At 31.0% G+C, this 20,554-nt stretch overlaps 3 protein-coding genes across 4 annotated transcripts; all 3 read right to left on the bottom strand.

The window, feature by feature from the left end:
- Positions 1-40: 40 nt before the first annotated feature.
- On the bottom strand, positions 41-2,205 carry LOC108820084 (uncharacterized). Its single transcript, XM_056992876.1, has 4 exons — positions 2,172-2,205; positions 1,962-2,098; positions 1,696-1,831; positions 41-1,603 (listed from the first exon to the last, which is right to left on the bottom strand). Exons 1-4 carry the CDS (start codon positions 2,203-2,205, stop codon positions 174-176), a joined length of 1,737 nt encoding a protein of 578 aa, XP_056848856.1. The 3' UTR covers positions 41-173.
- Positions 2,206-12,196: 9,991 nt separating this feature from the next.
- On the bottom strand, positions 12,197-13,690 carry LOC108819288 (DNA-directed RNA polymerase V subunit 7). The gene is made up of 2 exons (XM_018592296.2): positions 13,533-13,690; positions 12,197-13,028 (listed from the first exon to the last, which is right to left on the bottom strand). The coding sequence occupies exon 2, from the start codon at positions 13,016-13,018 to the stop codon at positions 12,482-12,484; it is 537 nt and encodes a 178-aa protein (XP_018447798.1). The 5' UTR covers positions 13,019-13,028; positions 13,533-13,690; the 3' UTR covers positions 12,197-12,481.
- Positions 13,691-17,359: 3,669 nt separating this feature from the next.
- Positions 17,360-19,957, bottom strand: LOC108819345 (protein TIFY 4B). 2 transcript variants are annotated; one of them, XM_056991635.1, is made up of 9 exons: positions 19,668-19,957; positions 19,467-19,609; positions 19,250-19,383; positions 18,777-18,870; positions 18,606-18,708; positions 18,332-18,391; positions 18,114-18,177; positions 17,827-18,029; positions 17,360-17,741 (listed from the first exon to the last, which is right to left on the bottom strand). In XM_056991635.1, the coding sequence occupies exons 1-9, from the start codon at positions 19,792-19,794 to the stop codon at positions 17,734-17,736; spliced, it is 936 nt and encodes a 311-aa protein (XP_056847615.1). In that variant the 5' UTR covers positions 19,795-19,957; the 3' UTR covers positions 17,360-17,733. The 2 variants fall into 2 exon arrangements, with proteins under 2 accessions (XP_056847615.1, XP_018447861.1); XM_018592359.2 differs by having other exon boundaries at positions 18,777-18,867; positions 19,668-19,954.
- Positions 19,958-20,554: the final 597 nt, after the last annotated feature.

Here is a 20,554-nt window from a genome sequence, read left to right as displayed (position 1 = left end):
CATATTATAAGGAAATATCATAAAACAGTATCATTTTCCAACCCCTCAAACAGAAAACCCATCTCAAGTATACAGAAAACCCAATCCACACATTTGTTTTGTTCCCCACTCATATAATTTTAGAAAAAACCATCAAATCACAAAATCAATAATCCTCTTTCCTGAAAATCTGTTCAATTCATTGCAGTGTTGCAGCAGAGGCATGTTCCAAAGAGAGAAGATTTGCTCCTTTTTCTGACTCTGCCTTTCATAGAACTCCAAGAAGCTTTCTTGTCCAGCAAGTTTTCTCCTGAGTCTTTGTTTTCTTTTAGGCTATCATCTGCTTCAGATCTCTCATCACGTTTCATCGACAGCCCTAGAGACAACTCAAAGCCTCTTGTTTTCTCAGACTCACTTCTCTTCAGCATCACAGTTTTCTTTTCCACACCAATTGTTGCATCGTATGTCTCTGTCTTGTCTTGACAGAGTAATGGAATGTGCTCTGTCGATTCACCGCTTCTCTCTTTGGTTCTTAGGCCATTTCCAGAGCAAGGAGATCGCGTCTCAGGTAGATCTTCTTTGTTGCTTTCAGTTATCACTTCAGTAGCTTCTTGCACTTTGCTGCTTCCTACACAAGAAACAAAGAGAGTCTCAGACCTGTTAGCTTTCTTGTCCTCCAAGTTATCTCCTGAGCCCTCGGTTTCTTTGAAGCTCTCATCTGTGTCACATCTTCCACTTAGGTTCATCGACAACCCTAGAGACAACTCAAAGCCTCTTATTTTCTCAGTCTCACTTCTCTTCAGCATTACAGTTTTGTCTTCCACATTATCGAGTGTTGCCTTGTATGTCTCAGTCTTATCTTGAGAGAGTAATAGAGTTTCTTCTGTCGGCTCAGCGCTCTTTTCATGGATTCTTAGATCATTACTAAAGCTGAGAGATCGCATCTCAAGTTTAGCTTCTTTGCTGCTTTCATTTATTGCTTCAGTAGTTTCTTGCACTTCCTTGCTTGTTTGGCAAGAAACAGGCAGTATGTCAGACGTTTTGGCTTTAAGGAAACCCGTTTTGTTTCTTGAAGGATACGTAACCTCTGAAACCAATTCTTTAACCGGCGAATCTCCCTTAACTCTAATACTGTTGCTCACTGGGAGCGATCTGCATCGAGACATGCGTTTCAGACTTGCTTCTCTTGCTAACTCCATGACCCTCTCTTCCTTATAATCTTCAAAACCGATCTCTTCAGTCGTGTTTGATCCTTGTAATCCACGTTTAGAGATCTCCTTGTCGCCTTCTCCTTCATCTTCATCATCAGTAACGCGATTTTCCAGATTCAGAATCTCCTGGGGCTGGATTTCAGGAAACCCTTTTCTTTGTTCCATACAGATCGCTTGATCAAGCTCTACACCGTTCCCTGCAGGAGAAGTTTCTTCTAGAGACTCATTCATGACCAGCTTTTCTTCAGTTCCAGCAGTTTCGTTGAACCCTGGAGAGACAAAGACAATCTCATCACATACAATGGGCTTATCTTCATTAACATACTCTTCAGCATTCAATTTCTTCTCAACGCTTTGAGTTGCAATAATAGATAACTCTTCCACTTTTGTCGATACACAAAGAGGTTCAACACCTGATCATGAATTAAGCAAATACAAAGAAAGGCATAAAGGTTTATTCAAGGATAAAATAGAAGAGATAAATAGATATAAAAGTCAGACCAACCTTTTGCAACTGATGTATTTTCATGTAGCTGCTCATCGGTTTCCATTACCAAGCCTTTGTGAGTCATATCTTCTTCAACGTTGGTCACTTGTGGATCTTTATCTAATTCCTTGCTTTGTGGTTCTGTTTCAGGAGTCTCTTTACCTATATTTCCAACAAAAAAAATGACTCAAAAATGGTCAAAATGTGTGTGTGAATATATATATTGGTCAAAATGATTTTATATATAGATATAAATGAAAATATTGTGAAGAAAAACATGTAACACCATCAGAGAAGCTCTCCCTCTGTTTATCTCCATCTTTGCCTTCACCTACAAGAAACACCTGATCTTGCGTGGTCTCCACGGGAACATTCCCCAACGGAGATATTCCATTGGTTTCTAGCTTTGGGCTTTCTTCTTCTGCAGTTACATAGACAAATATACCGTGAGAAATGTGATAATTAAAAAAACGGTGATGCCTTTGATGTTTTACCGGTTAAATTGGCGGTTGCGTTGTTGTTTCCCATATCATCCCCAGTATTCAGTTTTCAATAAATCAAAATCTCTGATAAAGATCTGAGAAACTGAAACAAAGAACAATAAGATGGGCTTTCAACTGAAGGAGAAGAAGGTTCAGGGAACTGTATGTCTTGAGTAGTTAAAGCAGTGTTTGGTATTCTATTAACTTTTTTTTGATCAAAAATATTCTATTAACTATTTGTTTCAAGTTAAATCAAATGCTTATTAGTTGGCGTCACTTTATTAAGGCTTGGGGACCCTTTACAGCATTATGAGACCATATGACATGTTAATATTTCAACATACAGAGCCGTCTCAAACTTTTTGTAAGCTACATATAAAATATTTTACTAAATTTGTATTCTTTTAGATTACTTTTAAATAGGGGTTTTGTTCGAATCTTATCTGTATTTGAATTTTGTTAAATTATTTCATCGAGAAAGATGAATATTTACAAAATATTTGGAAAACAATTTTTTTTTCGATAAGTTAAGCTAGTGTATCTTTCCAGTGTCCAAATCAGACATTATGTTCGATAGTATACGTGCAGTAAGGAAACAAAGGAGATGTTTATGTTTTCATCCGATTTCAATATAAAAAAGGACACAAGTACGCATTCTAAAAACATGTAGTTTCTAAGGTAGATGTACAATGATGTATAATATTGATCATTTAAATTGAGGACCAGGCTTTAAATTCTGAAATTTGTCCATAACTTGATTGTTTTATGAACTCAACAAACAAATACATTGGTATTACTAATAAATTTAGATACAATCGTGTTAGATACAATCTAATGTGTTAGATACATCAATTTAAATGATCAATATTATAGGTGATTGTCCATAATATTGTTTCTCTTCACGTATACAATCTAATGTGTTAGATACATCAATTTAAATGATTGTCCATAATATTGATTATTTCTGCCAATGTGTTAGATACAATCTAAAACTGTCTAAATACATTGGTATTACTAATAAATTTAATTTCTTGAGGTTGTATTACTAAACAATGATGTAATTTGCGAAAATATTATTATGAAGAATGAAATATTACTACTAGCTTGAGTATTACTAAGAATAAGATTAATATTATTTTAATATTCAAACATGTTTGTTTAATAACACTTTTTAGACATGTTCCATAGGTTTTTTTTACAAAGTAGTGACAATGTGTTACACGTTTTAGATATGTGTCATAGATTTTTTTTTTAAAGTGTTAGACAATGTTTTCGTCTTAGTAATACCTAATAAACCTATTAGTATAAATGTGTTTTCTTAAGACTTAGAATGTCTTGTACTCTATTGGTCCAAACCTATTGCATGACAGTCATACAACACAGAGCATTTTACATAAGAGATAGCATTTCGAGTTTTAGACCAACAATCAACAAAACATAGCATCCTACATAAGTCTTGCACACGGTAAGAATACACCCTTTTTCTCTTCCTCTGTGTTTATTCTAGCTTATTTCTCAACTTCCTCAGCTTGCTCAGATTCTTCTATAACCTATTTCCCTTCCTTTAGCTCTGTCTCTTTTTGAACATCTTCTTCAACCTCTTTTTGAAAAGATAATAGACTAAATTTTCATGAGGACACAACAGCAGATAAAAGTATTCACTTTTGAAACTCAAGACAACTAATGGCACCACATGTGTCTAGCTAACGGGAACGCAATAGGTTTAATAAATCTTCCTTGCTTCCATAACCTCAGGCTCGATTGAGAAACAAACAAGACTACTTAAACCACACTTACACATACATGACCACCACACACTGACTTTAGTCACATTACAAGAAAAAACAGTAACAAGCATTACCTATTTTGATCGGTGATCTCAATTCTCTTCACTTGTTTAGCTCGAGTGAAGAAATATTTATACCAAGACCAATAATCACTCAGTAAACCAACAAAGCAACACTAACACAATTAATAAAAATGAAAACTTTAGGTCAACAGTTCCCCTTCTGTAAAGACAGATCCTACGCCCCTTCCTCGATGATAAACTTAGTGTAGCGATCGTTATCACGGGAAAGAGAAACGAGGGAAGAGCCAAGGTAAACGTGATCCTCAGCGGGAGCGGAGACACAGGAGGAGCCAAGAAACGTCACTGAGAGTTCTCCTACTGAGCAGACATCTTGTGGAAGGCGGCGGTGGAGATGATGGTGAAGACGCGCTTCATGATGCCATTGGCTCGGCACTTGAGGACGAAGAAGGAGAAAGCCTTGTCCAGTATCTCCTCCGTTTCATAATACGGTGAGCGGGACACTCATATCGATCAGAACTAGCGCGGGCAACCTGGCGGAGAAGACCAGCAAGCTTCTCACCAGCTGTCTGACCGAACTAGCCTCATCAACCGCTTTCCCCACCTGGTCGGACAGTTGGATCGGCTTCGCTAAGATTTGCTTCATGGTATCAGCCATCTCAGATCAATGGTTGGTCTTTGTCGAGAAACCTATAAACTGATTGGATCTAAAACGAGAAAGGAACAAGCGAATCAATCTATGTGAATGAGATTGAAGGAGTGAATCGGAGAAGGAATATTATTGATAGAGTTCTGGGAAAAGATCCATTTGAGTCGAGAGAAAGAATTCAAAATCAGAGAAAATTTTCAAAATCAAAAAAAAAAGTGAAAAGGAAGAAGACGATGACGAGACGATGGGAGAGATGAAAGATAAAAAAAAATTTTTTTAATTAAATTGTATGAAAAGATCCATTTGAGTCGGATCTGGGTGGATAACCCGTTGGTGTTGTGGTTGGGTTGGTAATTCTGAAGATTCATTAAGGAGGTTATATTATTTAGATGTGTTTTCGATTTAAAAGAAAACTAGATTTTGACCCGCGCTTTTGAAGCGCGAGATATTTTACGATGAAAAATTTCACTAATAATTTAACAAATATTTTGGTAATTTTTTAAGAGTGTGTATTTAAAATATTTTTTCATTTAAATCAGTATTTTTAAATTCAACCCGATTGTGATTATACCGGTTAATTCGGAAATCTAACAATTCAATTTATGTTTTTAAAATATTCATATTAAAAAATCACTAAAACCTGAGACTAACCGATTAAACTGATGGATGACCGATATGTAATCTAATTGGATTTAAATTGTAATAGTTTCATAATTTGTAATCTTATAATCGAAATTTTAAAGTTCACTATTTTGCAATTTATGAAATTATGACGTTTCTACAAAATTTTAAAGAGAAAATGATAGATATAAAATAAATAAGATTAATTATTGTATTATTTGGAAACATTGGTGGTAGTATAAAAATATATTGTTTGAAAACATTGATAGTAGTATATAGAAATAAGTATATGGTTTGGAAACACTGATAGTAGTATAAAGAAATAAGTATATTGTTTGGAAACATGGATAGTAGTAAGAAGAAAGGAACATTAGTGATTAAATGTATGTTTAACTATAAAGTATAAAGATGTATTTAATTTAAAAACTTACAAAATAAATGTTAGGTTCAACAGAATGTTTCTGTTTTAATAAGATATATAAAAATAAAATACTTTTTATAAGTGGGGCATAATAGAATTTTGTTAGGAGTTAGTAGGGTGAATGAGAATAAAGTCCATTTAATATTGTGATAGATAAAGTGAAAAAAGTATTGTGAAAGATAATTTTTCATTGTATCTAGTAATATCTACAATTTGTATCGAAATATATGGATATTATATAGCATTAGGTATAAGACAGTAGAAAAAAAATATTTGGGACCTTGTGATCGAGTGGTAAAAGAAAAGAATAGGAATGTACGAAATAAAGTATCATTTTTTCCTATATGCCTAACATGGACATTGTTTTTTTTTGTTTTGGCTCATTTAAATATCTAGAGAGAAAATGAATGCATGAGATACACCTCCACTTAGAGGTTAGTTTGAACCAATGCTTTGAAAACCGAATAAAATACAGATTCTATATAGCTATTGTTTGACTGGTTGGACAGTTCAACCAGTCGAATCAGATTTTATAGTTTAAAAAAAATAATATTATAAACTATTTGGACCTAAAAAGTAGTTTTATATATGTAATATGTTATATGTTATCTTTTATTAATTTAAAAAGACTAAATAATAAACATAAATCTAACTATATATAAACTAAACAAGTGAATACTATGCAAATTAAAATTAATAAAACTACATGATCAACCATTTAAATAACTGTATGTATTTATTATTACAAGTAAACTACCAAATTTTATGAATATGTCAAAATAAGAATAGTATATAAGAACCAAAAAGATATTATTTTGCCTTTTTCTTATGAAAATATAATTAAATAGACAACTAATAAAATAATGATATTTAAACATTATTCATGAAATATTAAATTTTAAAAATAATTAAAAACATTAATTATATCTGGATTTTTTAGAACCGGTTTTTGAATTTGACCCTGATATTGGGTTTACCGTGTTTAGCCGGTTTTATCGATTTTTTCTCAAATTGAGGTTTTAAACTGAACCTAACTTGGTTTCTTCAACCGGCCAGTCGAACCGGTTTGATCCGGTTTTTAAAACACAGGTTTGGTGAATCCTTCAATAAAATAGTGATACTTCTAAACTATCTTTTACAAATATCAAAATGCGACAAGAAGATATTCTCATGACCTAAATTTTTTTTTATTTCCGTGTACATAGAGGTAGACAAAATATATGTGAAGTTTGTTCAATCAGTTATTTTTTATTCAATTAAAGAATCGGAATAACCATAATTTTACAAATCAAAATAAAAAATAGTATTTAATATTTGTTAAAGATTAAAAAATCTTTTTTGGTAAATCTTAAATACCAATATTTAATATTTTTAAGATTAAAAAATCTTAAATACCAATATTTTATAAAAATAATCTGATATATATATATATATATATATATATATATATATACATGTGTATACTAATTATATATATATAAATAATATGATTATTAAATATTTTTATAAGTTTCATAATGTTTTATTCATTAAATTGATTATTTGATTATTAAAGTTAAAAAATTGTACTGAAATATTTGTATTTACTACTGAATTTTTGATTTTTGAATTTTGAATTTTAGTTAATTTTATAAATGAGATCGGGTATACAGTCAAAATATAGATTTTTCGGGATATTCAAACATCAAAGATTCAAATGATTGCAGAGCATATATGGAGATAGATCATATCAGAAAGTTAATGATCTGGACAAAGCTGAGCAGATCATTGATACATTTAAAATTTTCAGATCATTGATACATTGAAAATTTCAGGTACGGACATTGTATCAGAACCAAAAATCGACTCAAAACCGACAAAAAAACAGGTTCTGATAAGATCTGGGTAAAGGCAAATTAACCAGTTGGCTATTTTTGTTCAGGACCCGTGGGTACACGTTTGGGTCCGGGTCCTAAGCAAGACCTAATAGGGTAATCAAAACTCCGAAACATAATTGTATACTAGATCTTGACCCGCACGTCCGCGCGGGTGTTCGTTTTCGGTTTGAAATGTTATGATATTATTCTTTTAGGTTATGTAATTGTGATATTAAATTTCTTTATACTGTCTGGTAATATTAAAAGTGTAAATGATGAAGTACATTAGTTATTTGGTTGAAACATATTTTTGTTAATCATATAGTTTGTTTGTGGTAGTGTGTGGAATTAGAAGATCTAATAAATTTTCAGTTAAACTTACATTCTCGAAAAATTTTGTGTTTAGTTTTTCTTTTTTTGTTAATTGTAAATGATTTATTTAAATAGTTGATCGTATTACCGTGTCTGTTTATTATAATTTTCTTTTTCATGTTAAACCATGTATTTTATGACGAAGATTAAAAAAACTAAACAAACTCAACATATATATATATATGTAATTAGAAAGTTCTATACAATGAAAATAATTTCTTTATATATATAAAATACAAATAAATAAATAGCTATGACTAAGGATGCCATTTTAAAAATAGTAAATTACTTAGACATGTTCATAGAAAATACAATGATTTATAAAATTTTATATGAAAAAATTAACATATAAAAACAGGTATATAATACACTTAAAAAAATTGTCATAATTTTATTATCTAACTCCATATTACAATACGAAACTTCAATACTTTCTTGCAGAATAGTTCATATATTAAACTCGATTTCATGGATATAATAAGTTCTGAGTGTATGTGAATGATGAGTGTGACTTTAATTTGATGGTTAGATATAGTTAGATAAAAGGCAGTTAGGTCCATTTGTAAGTACAAAATAAACAAAATAAAAACCCATTAAAATGTTGTAAAAAACGTCATGGGCTCTGCATTAAATGAGGTGATTATGGGCTCTAGGTGTGAAATGAGGTGATTGATCTAGATAATTTCTTGAATTAAAACCAGTGGCAGTCTGTGGTAAATAAGAGAAGAAGTAGGGGTTAGTTTCCATTTGTACTTCACTTTTAATAGGATAGATATTAATTATATTTCAGTGTATTTTTCGTATTAAGTTTTGGGTTTGAGTGTTAGATTATAGATTTAGGTTTCGGGTAAAATTCATATTTTCAGAAACATAATTTGGATATTCGAGTGAAAATTTCGGGTCTTCAAGTTAAATTTCAGGTAAGCTTTTGGATATTATCTAGGTATTTGAATATTTTTTGGTATTTTTTGAATTGTACGATATTTTCTAGTCTTTGGGTCCAGTTTAAATACTTTGGGTCCTTTTCGGATCTTAAATACAGGAAAGGTTAAAACCAACCTAAACCTAAAATATACCAACGAGTATCACCTAGGTATTCGAATATTTTCAAGTATTTTTTTAATCTTACGATATTTTTTAGTTTTTGGATCCAGTTCGAATAATGTGGGCTCTTTTCGAATCTTAAATACCAGAAAGGCTAAAAGCAACCCAAACATAAAATGTACCAGAAAATTATAGTATTTTAAACAGCTTTTCAAAATCAGCACCCAACTCGGACCTGTCAGGGTCGGCCCGTTATTTGTTTCGATTCATTCTAAAAAAATATGGATATCTGTAACTTTACAAATCAAAACAGATATTAAAATTCAACATTCTTCAACGGCGTAGAAAATCACAAATATTTATAGTTTTAAAAACGTATATCCGATTTGATATGTCATATACATATATACATGTATATAAATTTTTTATATATTAAATTGTAATTGCACATCTCTTTATAATTTTTATAATGTTTTTATTCACTAAATTAACTTTTAGTTATTAAATTTCTAAAGTATGTAGTTTAAGAAAATATGTAATGAAACATAATTATTTTATATTAACTTTTACTTTTAAATTTAAAATTTTTATTATTTTTTTACAGATTAAATCGGATATATAATAAAATATTGATTTTTCAGATATCAGGAACACTGAATATCTAAAAAAAACAATCGATCGAATCATATCAAAAATTGATTATCCATGCGGAATGGACCAGAAATATTTCTAAATATTTGATGTGTGTCCACCCCTAGATAATAAGATCATAAGAAATAGAAGGAAATTTTAGTGGGCGGATATGTTCATGCCTCTAAGCGAGGAAATTATTTTTCTAAATAATTATACTATCAAATTTATAGGAAAATACTTTATTGGGCTAATGGGACTCATCTCTAATCATTTTCGTTGTCGTTTTTCTTTAAAATCTTTTATTTTGGATATAAATTAATGTTTGAACTAGAATAAAGCCCATAATTAGTTTTAAACTTTGAGGGAATTACCTTTTTATTTTAAATTTAAAACATATGATGTCTTTCATGCTGGAATTCCTCAAACCAATCCTTTCTGCAATACTGATATCTAAAAAAATATTTGTAGTAGGATAAAAGTATAGACAGCATTTAGTTAATTAATATGCAATTATTGGTTAGGAATTAGAGTGAGTTCGGCTCTTTAACTATGTAATGATTACAACAAATTGTTTCTTTTTTACTATTTCTTTCAAAGTTTTTAAGACGTTTTATATTGATTTAGTCTAGGTGTTAAGCTTCAAACAAAATGATGAACCATAGTATAAATTTAGAAAAAGCAAAAATTGTTAACAAGAAAATCAATAAATGATAAGATTATACTAACATCAAATTCTATTGGTATAGAAGACATATTGTTTAAAATGATAAGATTATACTAACATCAAACTATACTAATATATTAAAAAAACGACAACTCTTCCATATACGCATTATAAAAACATGTAGTTTAAAGTGAAGTTTTTAAAGTGAGGTCCAGGCTCTAAATTCTGAAATTTGCCCCTAACTTTATTGTTTTATGAACTCAACCAAATCTATAGGTAATATTGTGAAAGATACTTTTTCATTATATCTAGTAATATCTAGATTTTGTATTGAAATATATGGATCTTAAGTTACAAAAAGATATATATGGATATTATATATAAGAAAATCAATAAATATACAAGATAAGACCAACATCAAATTGTATAAGTATAGAAGACATATATTAATATATCAAGTTATATTTCTCATCAATAAATATTAGTATAGGAAAATGCAAAAATTGTTAACAAGAAAATCAATAAAGTTATAAGATTAGACCAACATCAAGTTCTATTAGTATAGAAAACATATAGTAATATGTTAAGTTATTAACTAATGAACGTAGAAAATCATTTCATCTACTTTTTTTTTGTTCAACTTGTCATTCATCTACATACAACTGGTATTTTAGGTAAAAAGCCTAGACACAACTCTTAAGAAAAAAAAAGATTTAGTTACTCACTCTTAAGAATTATTGGTAAATGAATTCTCATGAACTTTGAAAATTTTGAGATTTTATTGTTATTAGTTATTGAATTTTAAAAATCTTAATAGAATCTATAGTTATTGTGGTTTACGAATTTTAAAAATCCATTCAAATCTCTTGTTATTCAAATTTTTTTTTATTATTGATTCTTTAATTTTAACTAAATCTAGTGTTATTAAAAGATGAATTTTATTCATTTTTACTCATAAGACTTCATTTTCAAAATATCATATGTAACCGTGTGATTTTCAAAATCAATGTGATAATTCTTATCAAATATCTATTCCACCGTAAATTCAAATTATATATCTAAAACTATAATTCATTACATTTTAATATTTTATACACCTTTACATTTTTGAATGTATAATTACATTTTATTTTTTTATCATTTTTGAATATATAATTATATTTCTAAATATTAAAAATTTGAAAATAACTTTTTTAAAGTAGTTGAAAAAGGAATTTTATAACGAAATTTTAAAAACAAAAATTTCAATTTTTTTGAAAAATCGTATTTTATAAAAATTTGAATTTGAAATCATATAGTTCAAAATTATAGAAAAATAATTTTTATTTGTCTTTATTATTTCTTTATTACTATTTCTATATCTATAAAACAAGTTTGCCTCTTTAATGAAACTTCTTTTGGTAATCCAAATTCATAAAAATCTATACCAATCTATAAAGAATTTATAAAAAGTTATGATTAAATTTTATAAGTCAATGTATATATGTTTTCACAATCCACATAATTTTTAAAATATATCAATTCTGTAAATTTACAAACTCAATACCATTAAAAAAATATCAGCACTGATTGTTGTCCATTTTCATAAATACCATCCTCTTATACGTGTAAAAAGTATTTGCAAGAATATAATTTTATAAACGTTTGTAAAGACATTTTTATAAAGTTGAAGAGTTCAAAAAATTATTCAGTTATTATAAAGTTTTATCAGTTAGCAATGAAATATGCAAAAAAATATAGAACTATCTAAATCACAAGACTCCAAGAGACCGCAATATAGCCATCGTTTGTATACGCAATATGTAGATTTGACGGTAAAGTCTTCAATGATTCCATTTACAATTTTGTTTTCTATGAGATATGTATCCAAAATAACAATTATGGTTCAATTAAGTTGTAACCAAACCATCATTCTAGTAGTGACATTTACATCTTTAGCAAAAAAAGACGTTTTATGTACATATCATACGTAGACTGGCAAAAACTTGAAACATATTACTAACGCTATAGATGACATTTTCAGTATCACGTACAAGACAATACTGAATAAACTGGTACCAATCGATTAGAAATACAAGAAATGGATTGTAGCAACCATGTAATACCTAAATGGGTCCACACTTTCCTCTCTTAACGGTGGAGAATATCAACATTCGAAATTCTAGGTTCATTAATTGTCTGCACAACTTAAAAGAGTACTTACCGAACATAAGAGATTACACAAAACCACCATCACATGAAAAAAACCAGGCAGATCACTCTTCAGAGATCGGTCCAAGGTAGTCCCCTTCAAGGCTAGCCAACGCCTGAAACTCCTTCTCAACCTCCATCCACTTGGTCCCAATCACCACAAATCTGACCAAAGTATCAACCTGAATCCTAGACATCTTCTCGTTCATGAAGATGGGGTTCTCTCCAGGGAGGTACTTGTAATCAGGCATCTTCAGGTGAGAGAGGTAGACGTTCTCGACAGGACCACACCTCATGAAGACACCGTGCCTCAGCACCTTGTGCACCACACCTTCAAGTATCTCTCCTTTGAAGATCTTGAAGGTCATCCCGCTGAAAACGACAGGGAACATAACTTCACCAGTGTGCTCCCTGATTTTGCCCTCTCCGATCTTGTCTAGAGACGTGACTGTTAAGTAGTAGCCAAGCTCCTTGGTTGCTCTCTTCGACGCAAAAGCCTCTAGCAACTGAACCAGAATAGTCCTCTTCAGCATAAGACCTTTCGCATCCATGTTTTCAGCAGGGATCATCACGTTCCATGGCAACTCGACTTTGAGAAACATGTTTCAAACCCTTCAAAACCAAAAAAAAAAAAACATTCTTCTCAGAAACAACATGTAAGTTTTCACTTTTCACCAATCACCAACAGTAACATCATCAGACAAACACAATGCAACTACAAGATATCTAAAACCTTTACTTTCATAGTACTGTCTGCTCAGCATCAAAGTTTCTGTTTTCCAGGATTCAAAACTATGCATGCACCAGCAAAGTTTCCTACTTTCCACAGTACTCAAAAAGAAAACCGGAACATGGAAGAGAATCTAAGAGTGTAAACTGTGTAAAATTTTCTGTCAGGCATTTTAACAAACAGTTGGCAGACAAGTAAGTGTTCATGAGAGAGAGTTATCAAAGCTTCGTTCAAGAGTTAGCAATTTCAAAAAGACAAAAGACCCATAAAAATATTTTTTCTACATTCGGCGGTTCGGTACCATTCATAGAGATTCTTTAGTAAATCATCGTCCAAGACGCTTGACTGAAAATGTCTGAGAAATTAGCAGATTCAAGAAGCCAAACCTTTGCTTTAGAGTTCCGAAGGTGGGGAAAGAAACGAGAATCGACAAGAGAGACCTTCGGAGGATCAACGATGCGAGCGAAAGAGAGACTACAGTCGTCGTCGTCGAGAGAACTCAGGTGACCTCGTTTTGGACGTTTATATGTTAAATGGGCTATTAAAGCCCATTAGTACTGAGATTCTTTTCTTGGCCTATTGCTATGTTCACACTTCACATTCACCTGAACGAAATGTTTTTTTCTTTTTTTTTGAGAAAGACCTGAACGAAATAAATGTTGGTTGTTGAAAATACTTTGGTGTAATATTTGTTTGTATTTATTCCGTTTAACAAGTTCATGTTTCAAAAAAACTTTTTAATGTCAAATGTCAATCCGTATATCTCAGAATTTCAATACCGTTGTTTCATTGTTTTTGGGTCAATTTTCCAAATCTTACAATAAAACACTTTGCTTATAACCTTGATCTAATAAGTGCAGAAGTTGAGTTTGCCAAAGAGGGCTCATTGGAGGAAAGAAGAGACGGTCTAGAGATCAATCACTATATATAGCCTATTTTTACATTTATGGTTAGCTTGGAGTGTTGTAGGGGAATACACAATCAAAGCAATCCGATAGTTTTTCATCAGTATATAAGTCGTATGTTAAGGCGATTCAGTGCAACAACAATAACACGGATATCAAAGGTTAAGAAGGCCGATATTACCGATATCTCTATGCATGCTCAACTATAAATTAAAGTGATAGAAAGAATCCATAAGAAGAGACACACAAATCATTTCAGATTATAGCTCGGTTAAACAAAGTGGGATTTGTACACGGTAGATTGCTATATGAAAATGTTTTGCTTGCATCTAAGCTGGTCTAGAACTTCTATAAACCTAGTGAAATATCAAGAGGATGTCCGAGATTTGACTATCCAAAGCTTATGATAGTGTTCACTGGGATTTCTTTCTTATTTGATATTATACAAGCGCACTTTCAGAGACTGGATTGAGCAAAAACCACGACATCTTAGAGCAGCATTATCAGTAAAAACAGTCTAACATGAAAAAAATAATATCAATATTATAATTAAATGATTAAATTTTCGATCTCTTAAATCAGTTGAAAATAAGTAAATAACATGAAAAAATATCAATATTATAATTAAATGATTAAATTTTCGTTCTCTTAAATCAGTTGAAAAATAAGTGAATGATATTATGTTATTTGGGTTTCTAAATAGTTTTTTAGATTTTTTGTCCATTCTCTTTCATGTTTTAAATCTAAACTATTAAGGCTGAAGTATAAATAAGAATAGCCCTGAATTTTGCACAAAAATTACCACCCTATGCCACCAGATTTAAACTGTCGTTTAACACATTTCCAAACCGTTACTTCGCTTCTAATTAGTACGCGCTATTGACGTTCTGTAGCCCAATAATTCATTGTGGGCTTGGTTTACAAATTTATCTAATTCTCACTACGATAATAACTTGCACACAATATGTTTCATTAGCAAATCTGCATGTTCTCAAAAACACAAACGAAACCATCAAAATCTTTACTTATTCAATATTCAATGTTCGAACCATTTATATATAAATAATATAATTATACTAATGTTTGATCATAAAAAGATATTTAATATATTAGTGTTAATGTCTTCCTACTATTATATAAATCTGATCTGATCATAACATTAATACACTTACCATTTTGATATTAATTTTTAGGCCATTTGAGAACAATACAAGTAACTCAAAAGTTATATTACTCAATAATTAAATGACGTGAGATTATAAATAGAGATATATACTATACACAATAATATGAAATATACTATGCTTTTACATATAATTACAACTATTAGCATTTGACAATACATTTTTGTATGATAGTCTAAATTACATTCTAGATGATAAGAAAAAAAAATCATATATAGAAAATGTTTACATTTTAGTATGTATATATATATATATATATATATATATATATATATATATATATATATATAATAAATTCAAGTCTTTTTACGAATTAAAATATGAAAGCAACCAAAATAAAGTTTAAATCAATTCAGAAAATTTAAGTTGAATTATCTTATTTTGACACAAATATAATTATATTAAGATAAATTTATAACTTAATTGTAAAATATGATCACAAATAAATATATAAATAATATATCAAATATTATTGATCAGAAATATAAAATCAAAAGTAGCGTTCTAAAAATGGAATAAAACTGACTTTTTTTAGAAAAATGAAAATATATTTCTGGAAAGAAATATTTATCATCTAATTTGTATATATTTGAATTAAAAAATTGTATATAACACAGTCATCATTTATCTAAAACCCAAAAATTAACCTTTTTGATGACCGTAGTTAGTCAACCTTTATGCAGAAATCTGCTGATTGATTTATCATCTGACGGATTTGTTAAATCTAAGAACAAATTCTTTCGGTTTTTAGAAAAACTCACCATGCAAAGGGCCGATACCGACAAAGAAATAAGGTTAAACTTTTTTCGTGGATGTGAAAAGTCGGTAGAAAGCAACTGAGTTTCTTTTACAGGAAAATAAGAGTTTGAATCATGTTTTAAGTCCGATATGATCCATATTGTAACTTTGTTAAATACTAAATTTTTAATGATAACGAAAAATGGGCCAATTTTTTAATTTTTAATGATAGCAAAAATCTTTACTTATTATTGTATGTTCTTATTTCATAATATGCAAAGCATTATTTTAAATGTTTCTGTCTAAATAATGTATTTTGTTTTTCTAAAGAAGTAGCAATATAAAAACTTATTAAGCATATTCAACTTGAATATTAATGAGTTTTTCCAAAATCATTATTAAAAAGCTTTTCAATACATATAAGAAAAATATAATACAAAGTCAAATTTCATATACCAACTTAAATTATGATTTTTATATTTCATATTAAATTTTTAAATATAATATATGTGATTATTTATATGATATTACATATAAAATACTATTAATTATATGTTTACTCTGTTTTTTAAAGAAAAAAAAATAGATTGTGAATTAGAGGTGGACGTTCAGATATCCAATCGGGTTAGGTTTGGGTTTGTTTTGGTTTCAGATATGGGGTCAAAGATTTTAGTCACATTCGGATATTTTTAAATTTTGGTTCGGATATGATTTGGATCTTTGCGGGTTTATTCGGGTCGGCTAACCCATTTAAATTATTTCAAAATTTGTTATATAGTTTAAATTTCTCAAAATATATAAACAAAATAATATATTACATATAAATTTGAATAACATATGTTAGAATACCTGAACTTAATATATAAATTGGTTTGATTTAAATATTTAGAGAGAGAATCAATAATTATTTTAAGTATATTTGGTGTTTTGAGTATACTTTAACTATTTTAGATGTTTACATTTGACTATTTAAATATATTTTCAATTATTTAAACCAACTTAAAAGTACTATATATATATTCTGGATGTTTTATATACATTAAATCTAAAAAATAATATATATAAGTATATAGATCTATTTCAAATACATTTGGATATCCGAAATACTTTCGTTCGGATCAGATTCGGTTTCATTTCTATAAATACCAAAATTTTGATATTTAATCAATATCGGTTTAGGTTTGGTACTTCTTTTTGGATCGGGATCGGTTTGATTTTTTTGGATTGAGATTCTTTTTCCCACTCTAATATTGACATATAAAAATAAAATATTTTATAAAAATATACCCGCACGGGCGTGCGGATCAAAATCTAGTATTTTTTTAATTGTTGGAACTGCTCTCATTGTGTAGCGGTGAAGAAGAGAGAGCTGGCTGGTCATGGTAATGAACATATAAGTTTCGTAGCGATGGAAATTCGAAGTTAGAGAATCAACAAAGGCGTCTCATTTGTCTAGAGTGTCATAAGAAAAGAAAAAGACGAACATTTACATAATGCGAACCGGAAAAATCATCGCCATCTCTCTCTCCAAGTGAACCAAATAACATTTCCGTCACTAACCTAACTCAGCACTACATACCTAACAAAAAGATTGATACAAAAAAAGAAAAAAAAAAGAAAATTAAACAGAAATTGATCGATCACAAGACTCCTCCAGCTCAATCTTCTTGTGCCATGTTTATGAACTAGAGAACAATCCTCGTCTGCTTTCTGATGAGCCTTTTGACCCGTAATACCATCCCCAGTTTTTGGTCATCTTGTTAGTTATCTAGAATAGAAACACAAGCAAATAGAGATTTTTAAGGAAACACATTGGAAACATTTTTTTTTTTTAGCAATAGTTATCTTCTTACCTTCACTATTTAAGTCACTGTTCAGATCAACTGATAGATTGGGACTTCTTCTCTGATTTTCAGCTGAATCGTGCTGTTCTCCTCTTCCTGTGCCGCCGCCAAGGCTTTGTGAATATGCGTTGGTCACTGGCTGACTACGATTCAGATACATCTCCAAGCTAGATGATGCAACTCCTGGAGCCTTTTTGTTCTTAAACAATCTCCTGCTCACCAAGAAAAAAACACATTAGTATTCAGCTATTTGGATGGAATAAATCTGTGAGGTATTTGTTTCTTTTTAAAAGCACCTATCCTTCCGCTTTTCAAGATATCTTTGCAACGACACTTTCCTGTTAGCCTGACCCTCCGCATCTTCATAAAGACCCAACAAGACACACACACAAGCACGACCATTAACACAACAAAACAAAATATTAAGAGTGTGTCTGCAGAACAAGCAAGTCAAGTTTATGAATCAAAATGTGCTCTCGGAGATATTAAGATAATGTTGAAACACTGTTGGTACCAGAATCTCGAGAAGCATTTGCCTTTTCAAGGCCATAATGGGAAGGTTCAACCATCTTCTCTGCAAACAAAAAAAAGAAATCACAATTAAAAACCTAGCACAACTAAAAGAAGCAACATGTACTCTATCTATTAGAAAAAGCTGAAGATGCAGGTCCATTCACTTTTTCCATTTTAATAATACACTTAAAAGAAACAAAATCATTTCAAGTTTGAAGCAACTATCTACCCATCAACTGAGAAAAAGAAAATCAGATACTTTAGAAAAAGCTTACCTTTACTCATGGTCATGGGCTTGGAAATCATTCTAGCAGAAGCAGAAACACCATATTCAGGCAAATCAATCGGGTTGGCCGCAAACTGCATGATAGACCGGGCCTGCAAAACCAAATATACTGAGATGCATGATGGCATCAAGGTGGAGGCAGGACAAAAATGAATGTTACCTTTTCAGGTGGTACACCATCATACACACTCACTTTCCCACTATAGAATATGGTCATTTGCCCAACCGGCGCACTTGTTTCTGCTGGGCTTCTGCTACAAACATTACAGACAAGCGTGTTTAAAACAGCTTGTTTTCCACCAGAACTCGTTTACATAAACAACAAGCACATCATATCAAAGCTTATAATACATGGACTACGCTAAAAACTCATGTTTGTAAACATAAATCAAATCATACGCCCAAAAAGGTTTACCAGTGGAGTAAAAAACCTGTTTTTTTTTTCTATTAACTGGCAAAGTCATTTCACCAAAGACCAGAAGAAACCAAGAAGATCTGGAAACAGAAGCTGTACAGATACAGATAATGACATAATCTAAGTGAAAAGGATGTGGCTTTATAAAGTTTGACCTAAACACTATCCACCAACGATGTGGTATGAACCCTAAACAAAAATCTAACTAAAAGATAAACCTGGGAGAGAGAGTGTTGTAGCTGTCTTTGTCGGGTACAGAACCGCCGGAGAACTCAGCTGATCTTGGAGAATCTCTTCTGAGGCTGGAGCCATCATCTTCCTGAGAACGAATCTGTTCGTTGGCTGTTGTAACCTGTCAGGGGACATAATACGCACATCAACAACAACAAGGACCAAAATCGGAACACAGAAATAGAGAGAGAGAGGCTCACTCACGCGAGTGGGATTGGGATTCGGCGGAGAGACGAGGATCTTGCGGAGGATGCCGGCGCCGGAATCGTCGCCGGGCTCAAAGAGAGCTTTGAGAGATAAAACTTGCTGGATCGCCTGAGATTTGTTCCAAGAAGGCCTGCGCATTCCTGTTTACGACACGTGTCAGCAGCAGACCTCAATAAAGAAGAGAGAAATCGAAAAGACCTTTGTCCTTGAGGAACTTGCGGCAATCCTCGCGTGTGAGCTGAGAAATGTCATCTTCGGTGAGGAGCTTCAGAGGCTTCTCCAGTATGGACTTCGCGGAAGTCACTCCTCCTCCTGCTGCGTCCATCTCTTTTCTTTCTCAGATTCCGGCGGATTTCAGGGAGGCTCCCGCGGGAGAGGAGAGGAGAGGAGAGGAGAGGAGGAGTGGGTGTTTTTGTAATTATTGGAGGTTATAAAAAAAAAGGAACTAGGGAAGAAGTCTAAGACGAGAGTCCTATGGGCTTGAAATTTGGGAGAATGGTTTTTGAGAGCCCCGGGGAAGCTCCCTATACTGCCACGTCTGATTCTTGTTGTCTTAACCTAATCATACTCGTATTACAACTATCATTCTCCTTGATTACTTTTTTTTGTTTGTCAGTGGAATTATAATTAATGTAACAAGATTATTTTTGTTTTTTTTTTAAATAGTCGCACGAGTGAAAAGCATTGAAATAAATAAACGGAATATTCTGCATCAACCCCTGTGATATTTTCAAATTTAAAATCATATTATCATATAATAAGCCTTCCCATTTATCAAACCTGGATCGTTACAAAAATACTTAATTGAAAGCCGAACCAAAAATCTATAAATGTCTGGTTAAATCCAAAATTTCTATATATTGGAAGATCCAAAAAGAACCAACCAAAATATACATAATCTGATAAGAACCGACTGATATCGATATAAAAAATATGAATATCAAAACTATAATTTTATTTGTTCTATTCTATAGATTTTAGTTTTATAATTTAGTTGAAATTTGTTTTAATTAGTAATTTGCAAAACTATTTTGTAACATTTTAAGTAATATGAAATTTTAAATGTTGAATTTTTGACAATAAAT

The sequence above is a fragment of the Raphanus sativus genome, chromosome 8, assembly GCF_000801105.2.
Source record: "Raphanus sativus cultivar WK10039 chromosome 8, ASM80110v3, whole genome shotgun sequence".
Lineage (NCBI taxonomy): Eukaryota > Viridiplantae > Streptophyta > Magnoliopsida > Brassicales > Brassicaceae > Raphanus > Raphanus sativus.
Note: the sequence above shows the minus strand (reverse complement) of the source record. Positions and strands in the feature narration are given on the sequence as shown.

What these genes read in the sequence shown, in the direction of transcription:
- LOC108820084 (XM_056992876.1), bottom strand. Translation starts at nt 2,205, where the DNA reads ATGGGAAACAACAACGCAACCGCCAATTTAACCG. An exon ending in CGCAACCGCCAATTTAACCG is followed by an intron (nt 2,099 to 2,171) that starts GTAAAACATCAA and finishes ATGTAACTGCAG; the next exon opens with AAGAAGAAAGCCCAAAGCTA. An exon ending in AAATACATCAGTTGCAAAAG is followed by an intron (nt 1,604 to 1,695) that starts GTTGGTCTGACT and finishes ATTCATGATCAG; the next exon opens with GTGTTGAACCTCTTTGTGTA.
- LOC108819288 (XM_018592296.2), bottom strand. Translation starts at nt 13,018, where the DNA reads ATGTTTCTCAAAGTCGAGTTGCCATGGAACGTGATGATCCCTGCTGAA.
- LOC108819345 (XM_056991635.1), bottom strand. Translation starts at nt 19,794, where the DNA reads ATGGACGCAGCAGGAGGAGGAGTGACTTCCGCGAAGTCCATACTGGAG. An exon ending in CAAGTTCCTCAAGGACAAAG is followed by an intron (nt 19,610 to 19,667) that starts GTCTTTTCGATT and finishes TGTCGTAAACAG; the next exon opens with GAATGCGCAGGCCTTCTTGG. An exon ending in AAATGCTTCTCGAGATTCTG is followed by an intron (nt 18,178 to 18,331) that starts GTACCAACAGTG and finishes GTCTTTATGAAG; the next exon opens with ATGCGGAGGGTCAGGCTAAC.